Raw genomic sequence first — 13,819 nt, forward strand, 5'->3', positions numbered from 1 at the left:
TATTGACCGTTCGATATCACCGATAATTTTGTTGTCTCCAATCAAACCCCGCTAATGAACTAGACGCAAAAAGAGCCAAAAAGAAGAAAGAAAAGCAGTGACGAGTCTACCCCACCCAGGGGTTGGTTCAACATTTACTTGAAAGGTTAAGTTGAACTTCACAATTACTTCCCACTAATTAAACAGCTCATTCATAAAATCGAATGATTCAAGTGGAGAATTGGAAAATTAGCCACCTGTGGTAATAATATAATTCAAGCACTGCTCAGTTCATGGTCACAAAAGGAAATTAATTAGTGTTCTTTTCATAAGAAGCTGGAGATAAACACTCAAAGAAGCTGGTAAAGTAGCAATAAATCATGCTATAAGCTATAAATGAAAGGTTTGGCAAAATATTTAGTTCATTCAATCTATGATGAAGGTGAAACTGGCTCTGAGAAAATGAAGAATTGATGAGGACTTCCATTGATGATTCGAGAAGTTCGACTCACTTGACCCGAATATAACCTCACTATTCAGAATCAGAACCTGAAAGTTGTGGCATCTGATAAGCATTTGGAGGCTCAAAATCAGTGATGGAAGGGGGTATGTCACCTTTTGATGCGGTTCTTGAACGGTTTCTTCTTCTAGCTTTGCTTCCTCCCTGAAAACGTATACCGAAAAAAAAAAAACATTGAGAAATTAAAGATGATGTACATATATAACATCATCTTAGGTACCATTCCAACATGAGATACATTAAAAAGGCTCTATCCAAACATTGTCGTTCAAGTAATAAAACACAACAGCCCATTTGAGCATTTTAAATTTTAGACTGTATATTGAAAAGACCGTAAGGAATATTTCTTGAGCCTCACTCACTTACCTTAGCAGATGGTTGACTTGGTTTAGTGGATTCATTTGGGAGGTCTGGTTGCCTAGCTGGTTGCGATGGGAGGGTGGGTTGAGACTTCCTCAGCCATATTGTGCCGAAGGACAATAGTGAAGCAAGAAAAAAGACTGGGCCAATTCTTGGGTCGTCTAGACGGTCATAGACTGCAACTTTGATGTGTGCAATCCACTTCAACACATTGTTTATAAAACTACTCCCAGCATGTCCAAACCTCATTGGCTCCGGATCTTCAAGAACGAGTTCAGGAGACTTCACTCTCTGCCCATTTGAAAACACGAAGATAAACTTGAGCTAAATAGTCAACTAGTCCCCACGCCTCGTTCTTTTTCATTTTTCCATTTCTTTTTAATATGAAACGGGGATCTTATAAAAAAAGAATGAATATACACTTCAGCCTATGTAAAAGGAGTTGAAAAAGCCCCTCTCCTGAAGCTACAAAATAAGAGCCTTTAGAGGATCATAGACCAGGTGCCGTGGTATCAAGTGCATTCTTCAACCAATCTGAATTTCCAGTAGTCGAACTTTACAATCAATGTTGTAAGAATATCTAAACATGCTTAAGATCATTTTATACAATTCCTCTTTAAGAATTGAAGCAAATTGATCCATTCGAATAAATGTTCAATAAGCATTAAAAAAAAAAATCCATCAAAGAAATGGAAAAATTAGTAGACTTGGGATTCTATCATACGAGCAAATAGGTTCGGCTAAATAAAATCAATAAAAATCTGTAAAGTGGCTTACATAAAAGGGTAGATCCTTTGAATCGCCATCGTCGATTATTTTAGAGATCCACTGAACAATCTACAAAATATGATATAACAACGGTACTAGTAAGTCCACGATGGAAGGAAGAAAAAGCATTAACTCTACAATAAGCTTTTAACTCTACAATAAGTTAGCATTAACACATACTATAATATAAACCTAAAGGAAGAAAAAGCATCATCACAAGCTTCTTAACGTATGTCAGTGATTAATGAGGTCAATGAATTATAGGGAAAAAGAAAAAGACTAACCTCTGAAATCTCAGATGAACCATTGTAAAGGGCCACGAGCTGTGCGGCGAGATCCAGATCCTCGGACGATGTATCAAATACACTTTTTGGCTTTATCTCCTTTGCTTTAGTCGCATCCCTTTTATACCGCACAATAAATAATTGAGGCACATCACTGAGATCTCTCCTTGGTCCACAAGTTTCATAGCTAGATTCGGAACTGATGTAAAAGAAACAATATTTCTAGAGAAAATGAAGGAATTTGTCAGTGAGAAAGATAAAGAGAAGAAGACAAGGAGGGGGGAGGAAGAGGAAGTAGCTTGGACATTATCTAAATAGAGAGCTAACATTATCTAGCACAGTATCAATTTCAAACATGGACACACTTTGGGCACACGATGAAGTGTATGATACATCTTATTATTATTTTATAGTTTCTGACACATTGGAGATACGCTAAAATATGTGTAGCAAGAGGGCATGCTTAGGATATGCGAAAAACACATTTTTGTTGGGAATATATAGGAAAATATTGAAGCATGACAGCTTAGACATCAAAAGTCAAGAAAGAACATTTACATCCAAGAGTTAAGACATAAATAACTTTTGGATTTGATGGGAAAGACGAAAAGAATTAGATAAAATCATAAACTCTTCAATTAATTCACTTGATAATGCTTATGAAGAGGCACAACAAGGTATAAGAAATAAGAATGATGTTTTGGGTTTCTTTTTCTTCTTCTTCCTCTTTGAAATATTTTTGCAACTCTGAAGTCTGATGGTTCATAAAAGTATGGATGCATCTTCAGAGAAATGCAAATCAGCTACTTCATTAATATGTTGTCTGTCATTACGGAAAAAAAAATATTATATTGTCATTAAATCGTATAACCTATAAATATAAATGGTAATTTAACTATAATAACTGTGGGGAATGTTTTTCAGGGATTTTGGGAGGTTTGATGCAAGTGTGGATGTACCCTTTGGAACTTTACTTAACTTGCTACCATAGAAAAAATATCTACATTATCATCTTTTAACCCTCCCGATGCAAGTGTGGATTTCTTTGTTGTTTCACATTCCTATCGAGTTCAAAGATAAACAACGAAACCCCAAGAAATCGTCCAACCAGATCAGTAGCTGATGTGAATTGTGATCCTTCAAAACTCTTAAAGATCTATAGAGCAAATTTTTTTGAGGTTATTCAAGTAATAAGATCTTGAAGATACTGTCAGATTATTCTGGTGTGACTAGACTTCCCATGTAGCACATAAGATATCGCGATATACTGAATATAAAAAGGATCAGAAGAACATGGGATCAAGATACTATAGATGGCTCATAGCACAGCTGGAAAAATGCAAAACTTGGATTTTTCAAATGAGTAAGCCAAAGCAAGGATCGACCGTAGGTCCATTGCTACCCTGTTTCTCACATTCCAGTTTATAATTTAATGTTATGCCAAGGAATGGGAGTCACCTTTTGGGCTTCACCATCAAGCCAAGTGAAGGACAAACGTTTGCCTTTTAGTGCAACTGCAGCTGGAGATACCATTGGGCCTTCATCAGCTTCGTAAGCTTCACTATCAGTAGTTAAAGTTTCTTTAACCCTGCGTATGGTCTAACTTTTACACAATTACAACATTCCTAACAAGTAAAATACATAGTTTGCATAGATATAAATTTGAGCTGGCTTATCACAACTTGATTTAAGTGTTTTTATAGTGTAACATCATCCTATGTACACTTCATGTAGAGGTGTGGACAAAGAATTAGCTTTGGCCAGTACCACAAGACACTATAATCCCCACGAAATCATCAGGAGTGATTTAAGATATCGTGTTCTCAACTAAGATTGCAACACCTATGATGCTATTATGAGAGAACATATTCATCAAGAAAAACCTAACACTACCTAACTTTTGAGAGAATCAGTTATTCAATGATAAATAAAGCTGTGCAACTTCAGAAATCTTCAAATTAAATATTGATAGTATTACTCAAAATGAATGTTTTTCTTTTTGGTACATACGTACAATATGTTTAGCAGCTAGTATATTTCAAAAAATTAGGATAATTTGTCTTTTAGTAACGAAATTTTTCTTTTTGGTACATACGTACAATATGTTTAGCAACTTCTTAGGAAATAACGAGAACACCCCTAAAATCCCATGGTTAACAGAAAAATCTAATCAAACTGTAATTACAAATCCTTAAAACAAAATTACCATTTCAAATTTATATACTCCGTTTCAAATTTCATGAACGACAGCCACTGCCACCACTGATACAAGAAAACTAATCATAGGAAAAAAGCTTACTTCACGCATTTTGTTGAGTTCTGTACCCAGTCTTCCAGCTATAATAGCACAGTACCACGTCGATGTGTCAGATCCAGCACGAGAATAACCACGAGCATCGCATCCCAGCTCCATTGATGTCCGACTTCTTAATTGAGGAATTGCTTAAAAAGACAAGTAGAACAAGAATTGTAGTTTAAGAAAATGGATTACAGAAAAGTAAGCATAAAATAATTTAAGAGTAACATGTAAAAAAGCCTAAAAAAAATTAATGAACTTCCATAAGTTATTATGCATGAAAAACTCTAAGAAACCATTGTGCTGTTGATTAAATAGAACAAATGAATTGACCTATTACCTAAAGGAGAACCTAAAGAAACTATGGTACCTTGTTGTTTATTCTGTTCAATAAGCTGTACAAACGAGGTACTGTTGATAGAGCCTGATGCAAGAAGTGCAGTAGTCAAACAATGCACGTAGCAAAGTATAAAGAGAATGCACACAAATGGTATAAGGCACGAAAAAAAAAAAAAGAAGAAGAAAAAAAGTCAGATACCATGGTGCACAATAGGCTTCACCCCTGGATCTTTCAAGAATATCATAGCAGGTGCAACTTCCACCCCAAACCTAGGTTCAAACATAAATACGCCATCAAGTTCTGATGGAAACAAAACAGCAATTACAGGAAGAAGCTTTTAGTGGTAAAATTAAAACTAACCACAAATTTTAAGACATACCAGCAACTGAGTTTTATGTAGAAAGACGATACTAAATATAAACAGACTACAAGCAAACAGTGCACCACGCATCAAAGGAAAAGAGAGGACCATGGACTCACGCATCCAACCAGACAGATGAATCCTCTTCTCGCCAAAGCACAAAGGCAAATGAAACTGAATCCCAGTAGTTCTTAGCAGTTTGACGTATGAATGGTACAGCACGTTCTCCAGTTTCTGAGAAAATAATAACTTTGACCTATTTTCCAGTAGAAAGATGGTACATTGATGTCAGCTAATTAGGAATCAATGCAACTTGAGGAAGCAGAGCTCAAATCAATACATTATCAACAATTACAAAGTTACATGTAATCGTACTTCTATAGTTCTTAAAAGAAAGGAAAAGAGGGGGGAGGTGGAGAAAAGTAAGCAATAAATAATACCTTATGGGGACTACTCTTTGCCAAAAAGTTTTGTCCCTGAGAGTGAAAACCATCCATACATCAATCTAATGTGAACAACTGGTGAAAGTACTACCATCAAATTAAAACTTGTGGATATAATCTGATGGTACCATCAAAGAAAATAATAATAATAAAAAAGCAGCAAACTGTAAAAATATTCTGGACCGAGATTGTAGAATAGGCGCAAAAACTGTTAACACTGTGACATAGAACACCATGGCCACCAATACATTTAACCATGAAAAAAGAAAAATAAATAAAACTATGAAATCCTGAATAGTGAGCATTACCAATGTGTCCTTTGAGTAGTAAAGAATTCGAGGTAGATGCAGTATAGTTGTTGCAACCCAATCTGTAATATCATCAGCAGAAAGCTCCCCACCGAACCTAGGAAGAAATATATTCAAATACTTCAAAAAGAGATTTGTAATAGAGAAACGAGGATTTGTGTGTGCATGAACTGTAAGGAATAAATTAAAATTACCCTTTTGCCAAAAAAAATGTACAAGGATTCATACTGATGTTAAGGATTACTGATGTAGCTTCTGGAGTAAAGTTAAATGCTTGCATTTGGACTTTCAACACTAAACATAATTACATGTCCCTCTTTGATTAGGCCAGCTGGAAGCTTATTCAACTAACCTAGCGCTCTAGGGTAATTCAAAGAAACCATAGCCTATTCTTTAGTATACTTGTTCGTTTTCCAGGAAGGAAGAGTTCCACAATTGACCTACAATCTAAGCTTGAAATTTGAAGCCCATTGAAAACTCCATTACCTATTAATGCAATCAACTGATTTACAACCGAGTGGAAAAGCAACAAGTGATGGTAGTCCTGCATATTATAAAATGAAGAACATATGAAGTAGAGAAATACCCACAGAAAGAAAAAATCAAGACATATTGTACAGTTATAAATTATGAAAAACAGTAAAAATTAGGCTATTTAAATTTAATGATAGACGTCTACATAGAAGAGCATATTTAGAGTTAACGAGAGACATCTATAGAAGAGCATTTCTTAGATCTCCTTTCTTTCATATATAACAATATGCCCCATTATTTTATTCCTATAATAAACCAATTCACAGGAAAGTAACTAAGAAAACAACACAGTTAATGAACAAGTCAGAGTACAATAACAAATAACCACGTAATACAGAATACATATGTAAATAAGATTCTTGTTGTTATTTAGTATCACATAATGAATCAAAATCGTGTAGATTTAATTCTTTGATTCTTATAGAATCCTGTGGAATGAAATAGAACAAATTGATGTGGTCCTTCAGAAATAAGAACCAAATAAGAACTGTAACCGTGAATAAACTAAGAGAACTTCACCATTCAATTTCTATATCTTTATACAAGCTTTTAAGCTTTGCATCTTTATAAGTTCACAAAGAAAACAGCAAGAGATAGTCGCAGAGTGAAAAAAGGAGTCCAATCAAGTTATTCTCTCCAATTCCTTTATAGAACTATGGACTTAGGAGACTGAAGCTGCGTTTGCCATTGATTTTGAAGACCATGAGAGTGATTATAAAAGACATTTAACCAATTTGTGTTTGGTAAAACTGATTATAAAATTACTGTATCAATACGTTGAGTTGTAAACGACACTAAGTAACTTTTCAGTTTAGCTTTCCATAAAATCTGTGGATTTCTAACTAAGCATTTAATTCTCCCATAGCTCCACTTTGTTGAGACATGATTCACCATCGATACTCTTTTTTTTTTTTAATTTAATTTGTCTCCTCTGTTATCAAGCATTTAATTCTCCCATAGCTCCACTTTGTTGAGACATGATTCACCATCGATACTCTTTTTTTTTTTAATTTAATTTGTCTCCTCTGTTATCAAGCATTTAATTCTCCCATAGCTCCACTTTGTTGAGACATGATTCACCATCGATCCTTTTTTTTTTTTTAATTTAATTTGTCTCCTCTGTTATCAAGCATTTAATTCTCCCATAGCTCCACTTTGTTGAGACATGATTCACCATCGATACTCTTTTTTTTTTTAATTTAATTTGTCTCCTCTGTTATCTTATTTTAATTCCATTGAATTTATTTTTCTTACTTTTTTTTTAATTTAAATTGAAGTGACATTTTTTCTTGTTTCTCTTATCAAAATAGAGAAAATCTAGACTAAACAAAGTATTATAATTTAAATTATATGAAATTTAAATTAATTCTCATAAAAACTTTAAAATTAAATATCAACCTAGCAATATGCAATGCGGATTTTGGTTATTTATCGTCCAGCTGTAACAAAATAGTATTACCAAACACATTAACCTATTTTTTCTTCTTTAAAGCTGAAACTTACCAAAACCTGATTTACTTTATATTACAGTGATTTTTATAAAAGCAGAACTGATAACAATTATTTAGAAGCTACAACAATTCAAACTAAGCCTAAATATAAACTTACCGTTCCTAAAGAACGGTTGTCCAGTAGGCTTTTTCTCTGCAAAGTAAGCAGCAAGTTGAGCTTCACCAAGCTCCACTACTGCAGTATTAGCAACTCCATCCAGCAAAGTAACTGAGAATGAACATATATGAAAATATAACAAATTGTTACAGAAAAATATATGTATATACTCAAAGTATGGACCATTAATGCTAGTATATTCAATCCCCCAAGGAAGTAGGAGTGAAGGAAGAGGGAGGGAGATTTCTTAAGATTCATGCAACCTCGTCTGAAAGATAGCAGATGGTGGGAAGAATTTCAAACTGGTTTCTCCCCCCACCCAGAAGTCCTCCCAAAAATAGGAAATAATTCATCCCCAATGGAACATTTTACAAACTGGGAGAAGAGGAAAACCCAGCAATGTAGCTTTTCAAGGGTTTCTAGAACACCCTTTAAGCCAATTGCCAAAAAAACCACTCGAAGGGGTGAGTCATACTTACTCAGAATGACTCTGTGCCACAAAGCCCCGACCTCTTGCTAAATAGCCTCATTCCAATGGCCATGAAACCACCTCCAAACCGATTAAGTGTGACCCCTCACCTCTCCCATAAAAAATCTAGACTTTTTCCAGACTTTTACTCATTGACATAGGATTTTAAGAAGGGAAAGGTAATACACAAAAATTTCAATCAAGACAGCTAGGATAAGGGAAGTCTCCCTCCCTTGGAAAAGGACGCCTTTTTTCAAAAAGACAGACACTTCATAAACTTCTCCATGACCAAATTCCAAAATGAAACACACCTCAAATCATCACCTAAAGGAAGCCCAAGGTACAAGGCAAGAGATTCACCTCACAACCCACCCTAGACGAACAAGAAGACTAGTAAAGTTGAAGTTTCATTGGGAGATACTGAGGTTCAACACCTCCCTTTGGCTGTTTGTAACTAGAGCTTGGGAGATTTTTGTAAAGCTGAAATTTCAAATTTAACAATTGTCATCAATGAATTCATTGGGAAACAGCATTGTCATCAATATCTCTCAATAAACTAAATAGAGAAGTCATAGAAAAGCCATTTGGGCCAAGGGAATTATCTCGATCAAACCAAAAATCTACTATCCTGATCTCCTCTAAGGTAAAAGGTGCTTCAAACATATTATTATTACTAACAATGATATACACCAATCTAACTCCTTCAAAGGTTAATGCGGATGGGGGAGCTTACAAATCTGGAGAGAGAGTACGAGAGAGAGAGAGAGAGAGAGAGAGAGAGTATGTTTTTTCAACAATTTCAGTCTCTTTGTCAATCACCTCATCAAAGGAAACCCTTCATGCTTGACTTTCTTGAGCTTGATACCCCCAAAATTAGTGTGATTCCAAACTCTCAAATGCTCTTTAAGGGACCCTAACTTCCTTATAAAGAAAAAATAATAATAAAATACCTTTCCACTTACCCATCACCCAGAATTCCACCACAAATGAAAGGAAGAATTAAAAGATGGATTGGAAAGCCACATATTTTTTATTCAAAATGCACTTGGGCCCCATTTGTGATGATCAGACTCAAAGGAAATGAGCCAATGGTCTGACAGACTTCTAGGGCCTAGAGACTGTTTAGAGCTAAGGAGTAAATCCAACCACCCGTTGGAAAAAAGGAACTCATCGAGTCTGCAACATACCAACTTATGTCTCAGGTTGGACCAAGTGAAAGTTCCATTACTAAAGGCAGATCAATGAGATTATAGTCCTCAAAGAATCTATTGAAACTTTCATGGACTTGGTGCCTCTGCCTCCACTCAAATTTTAAAGGAAATCTAGTATCAATGAAGCCACCAAGATTCCAACATTCAACACAAATACCAACGAGATTACAAAACTCATCCCAAAAAGCCTCTCTAATACCTTAATAAAGTCACCAACCAGACTCCAACATTCAACACAAATACCAACGAGATTACGAAACTCATCCCAAATAGCCTCTCTAGTACCTCAGGATGGACTTCTCTCCAAAAAGAGTTTCAAATTATGATCTTGTTATTGTGAGATGGTTTTGTGACTTCTTCGGCTTATGTTGGTTTTTTGTGTAAATTCACTTTTGTTGACATTTATTTAATGGTGTACATNCCCCCCCCCAATCTTAAAAATTTCTCATCCATTAAATATGGAATTCAGATGAAGTACGTACCAATTCTTTTCCAAACATCAGAAAATTGGGCGCAGAGTTTGCTTCCAAATGAATACAACTGAAAAAAAAAATCAACAACAAGAAATTTAGATCCCAAGCTATTCTGTCACCACCACTATAATATATACTTGCTGGGAGGGAGGGATAACAAAAGCCTAAAGGAGTTATCCAAGTTTTTAAAAGCTCCCAATTTGAAAAAATAATATTACAATACGTTGGCTGAGTGCACCATGTTAACTCTAATATTAATAAGCCAGAACTTTAAAAAAAAAATATATATATATATATATATATATATATAGATAGATAAGCAATCATCATATTCACCAAAAATAAATATACGACAGGTTGAGGGGAGGGAGAACAACACTGGAGAACCGGATAAAATTCAAGAGAGTGGAAAGAATGCAAGCAAACTAACTTGAATGCTTGCTTCAGAATAATACTCGTGTCAGTTCTAGATGAGTAATAAATAACGATAACTGGATAAATATAAACCAGTAACATACAATAAAATAACAGTAAATCAAATGTCTTGCTTCACATACATAATCCTGGCTAAAAGAAACTTCGAAAGATAAGCATACATTACGTAACTTTCTTTTCTTTTAATACTAACATAAAGCGTAATAATCTACATCCCTTAATAACCAAACGAAAAGCACATAGAAGGAATCACTTGATCTTGTNGAAAAAAACTTATTAGAAGCTGTAATGATTGTAAATGGAACTCACTTAAAGCAACTTCATCTAACAATGGAAGACTTATTTCTGAAAACTTTTTTCCTGCATATTGCACTTTGACCTTTTCAAGAACACCCTGCATCCATTATGTTAATTGTTAAGTAAACTAATATAAAAATAATAATAACACAACCAAGAGGATAAGTGGTACGATGACAAAAGATACAAATTCAACATAAATGAAACACTATATCAACTACTCACCTGTTGTTCATCGATGCCAAAAAGATCATAATTACGTTTCCATAAATTGTTTTTTAGCAATTCATAAGCATATTGAACCTGCAAATCAAGGCAAGGTTAAAAACTTCCTGCGGACAACCCATGATAAGAATACTAAAATAGTGAAATTTTCGCCATAAAATTCTAAATATGAAGTATATACATACGGTGCAACCTAATAATCTAGCTTTGGTGTCTGAGTCCACCTACCAACTACATACATTAGCTAAATGTACTTGGAGAGGTACAGTGTTTCAAATAACATACAAAATTTTAATTTAAAATTCAATTTTATGCTTAATGGTTAGAATCACGAGCAGAGTTAATCAATTTATTTTATTTAGACATTTTTGTTATAAGAAGCAACTTGAATGAAAGAAAGAAAGAAAATGGAAGTAAAGATAAAGACATCCATCTAAGGAAGCTAGGGTGATTCCCGAAACAAACTTGAACAAATCAATACATGAAAAGGAGAGAGAAAACCCCATATCATGATAAATGGATAATCATGACTAAGATTGAACAATGTTACTTATGACAGTTCAAAAACGATCTTTTCATTAACATGCATAATTTATGTCAAACCATCAATATTGAAGTTCAGAGAAAGAAAAAAAACAAAGTCAATAATCAATAACAATATATAGAGGTTCAAACGGATTGAGATCCACTGCCTAATGAGGATCCTATACAGTTCAGCATAAATAGTTAGATACAATGCACCTCATTTCCCCAACGTTGGATGGAAATCTATATCATGCAGGAGGGAAAAAGTACAATGCAACATTAACAGCAAAAATCAAATGTAGGCAACGGGCATGCTTACCAACTGGAATATTTTAAAAGTTAAATTGTATCATTTACATTTAAATCAGGCGAAAATACTTTAAACAAGAAATCCCTCTCATCGTACTATGCAACGAAAGAAAGCGTAGACAATATTATTGAAAAGGTTTAAACTATAAATTCATGTACTTTTATAATGGTATCTGTTTAGTAAAATTTCATTTATGTTCCTGAACTTCAAATAAGCTAGTTTCCAGTCCTTGCAGTTTCGATGGAAGGTTAACATGACAACTCCAGTAGATAAAATTTGAATGAGTTGCCTGATTGACTGGATAACAAATTTTGATAAATGAACACAAACAAAATCCAACCTGTTATACTCAACTGCAAAATCCAACCACCAATCCCATCCAAAATCTAATTTAGCCTTAATTTTATTAAATCATTCCTTAGCAATTTGTCCGACTAAATGTTATATCCTTTCTCCTCACGCACCATTCAAAATTCTAGGCCGCAGGGACTAAAAGACAAAATGTTCAAAGTATACGACCAACTCAAGTATTCCTAATAATAAGACTCTAATATATGTACCACAAAGATGACCAAAATGGGATCACTATCAGGATTTCCCTAAGTTTAAATTTTGGATGATTTGACAAGAAGGATGCGACTTCTGGAGAACAAATTAAAAACGACTGACCTTTATAAAATCGACAGCCTTGGGAACTTCAAGTCCTGGATCCCTGAAATAGGAAAAAAAAATCCAGAGATACTAAAAAAATGTGGCATCAATATAATTTCGCACCAGATGATCCTCAATCAGGTTTGAGATTCGTAACGATTAGTGAAGTACAATTTATCTTACTAATTTCAAAATCGAACGTAATGTATAATAGCACGACAATACCAATAAAGAAAAACTATTGAAAAATTACCACTTGGCTGAGAGCTTTTCGTATGCTTCTTTCACTTCATCAACGGGACTATACCTCTTAATTCCCAAAACTAAAACATAGAGAACATACAATAATCACCAAATAATTCCAGGAAAAAAAACGAAATTTACTGAGTATATTAATCGTTAAAGAAGTTTATAGTGAATTTCTTTCTGATGTCTCACCGTCGTAATGTGAGGTAGGGAAGGAGGTAGGAATAACAACAAGCTGATAAAACACGGCTACGGAAAAGAGAATCAACGGCACGGAGTAGGCTTTGATTGTCGAGGCCATTGAGAACGCCGGCACCGCCGGTTTTGATGTATGCTTGTTATTCGTTTACGAAACTTGACCAGCAGCCTCTACACAACGAATAAGTTAATAAAATTACAGGCTTACAGCAGGACTCCGTCGCCGGAAAACAGTGCAAGCGAAGCGGTCACAGCGATCGGAAGCTCAGTTTTGTATGTCCAACGCGGGAGCAGGGAAAACGATGATCCGTTCCTGCGCGAAATTGCAACTTGCAATGAGATTTCAGTCCGGAAATCCCGATGATGGACTGGGCTGAGCCGGCCCAATCACTTTTCGAAATTTTCGCAGCTGTCCTTCCCCTCGAATTTACTTTATTACCAAAAATATTTATAACCTTCCCAAAAAAATTTTAAACCTTGTACAGGTAAGGTTGAACCAAATATCATACATATTTGGTCATATTAAAAAAAATTAATTAATTAATTTACATTTTACCATTTTTATGATTTTTGTTTATTATTAACGTTCATATTTGTTTCTTTAACATTTTAAAATTTTAAACATACAAAAAAAAAAATCTTGAATTGCTGGATTATATCAATGCTAAAATAATTTACAAAACGATGTCATAATTCAAAACTTTAAAACAAAACAACAAAAAAAATATTCCAGGTGAAACATAAATAAAACTAAATAAAATATTAAAACTATTCATGATCGGTGTCTTGTCTTTAAGTTATATATAAGTTTGAGTATTTTAAAAAATAATTAACTGTCCATTGTTCTTCTACTGGGATAATTTTATTTTATTTTTTTTTAAATTTTAAGTTATTAGGGTGGGTAACCTTAAATATTATATTTATATTTATCATTTTTTTAATGTAACTCTGGTAAAGTAAGGGTTTTTTTTTTTTTTT

General features: G+C 34.2%; 1 protein-coding gene across 1 annotated transcript; it reads right to left on the minus strand.

Moving 5' to 3' along the window:
* Positions 1-217: 217 nt before the first annotated feature.
* Positions 218-13,240, minus strand: LOC111793371 (dnaJ homolog subfamily C member 16). Its single transcript, XM_023675213.1, has 19 exons — positions 12,836-13,240; positions 12,651-12,720; positions 12,416-12,458; positions 10,912-10,989; positions 10,643-10,783; positions 9,964-10,066; positions 7,802-7,912; positions 6,146-6,203; positions 5,660-5,756; positions 5,349-5,384; positions 5,028-5,164; positions 4,746-4,816; positions 4,578-4,631; positions 4,211-4,353; positions 3,370-3,510; positions 1,912-2,133; positions 1,637-1,696; positions 866-1,150; positions 218-643 (listed from the first exon to the last, which is right to left on the minus strand). The coding sequence occupies exons 1-19, from the start codon at positions 12,942-12,944 to the stop codon at positions 512-514; spliced, it is 2,091 nt and encodes a 696-aa protein (XP_023530981.1). The 5' UTR covers positions 12,945-13,240; the 3' UTR covers positions 218-511.
* Positions 13,241-13,819: the final 579 nt, after the last annotated feature.

The sequence above is a fragment of the Cucurbita pepo genome, chromosome LG04 (assembly GCF_002806865.2).
Source record: "Cucurbita pepo subsp. pepo cultivar mu-cu-16 chromosome LG04, ASM280686v2, whole genome shotgun sequence".
NCBI lineage: Eukaryota > Viridiplantae > Streptophyta > Magnoliopsida > Cucurbitales > Cucurbitaceae > Cucurbita > Cucurbita pepo.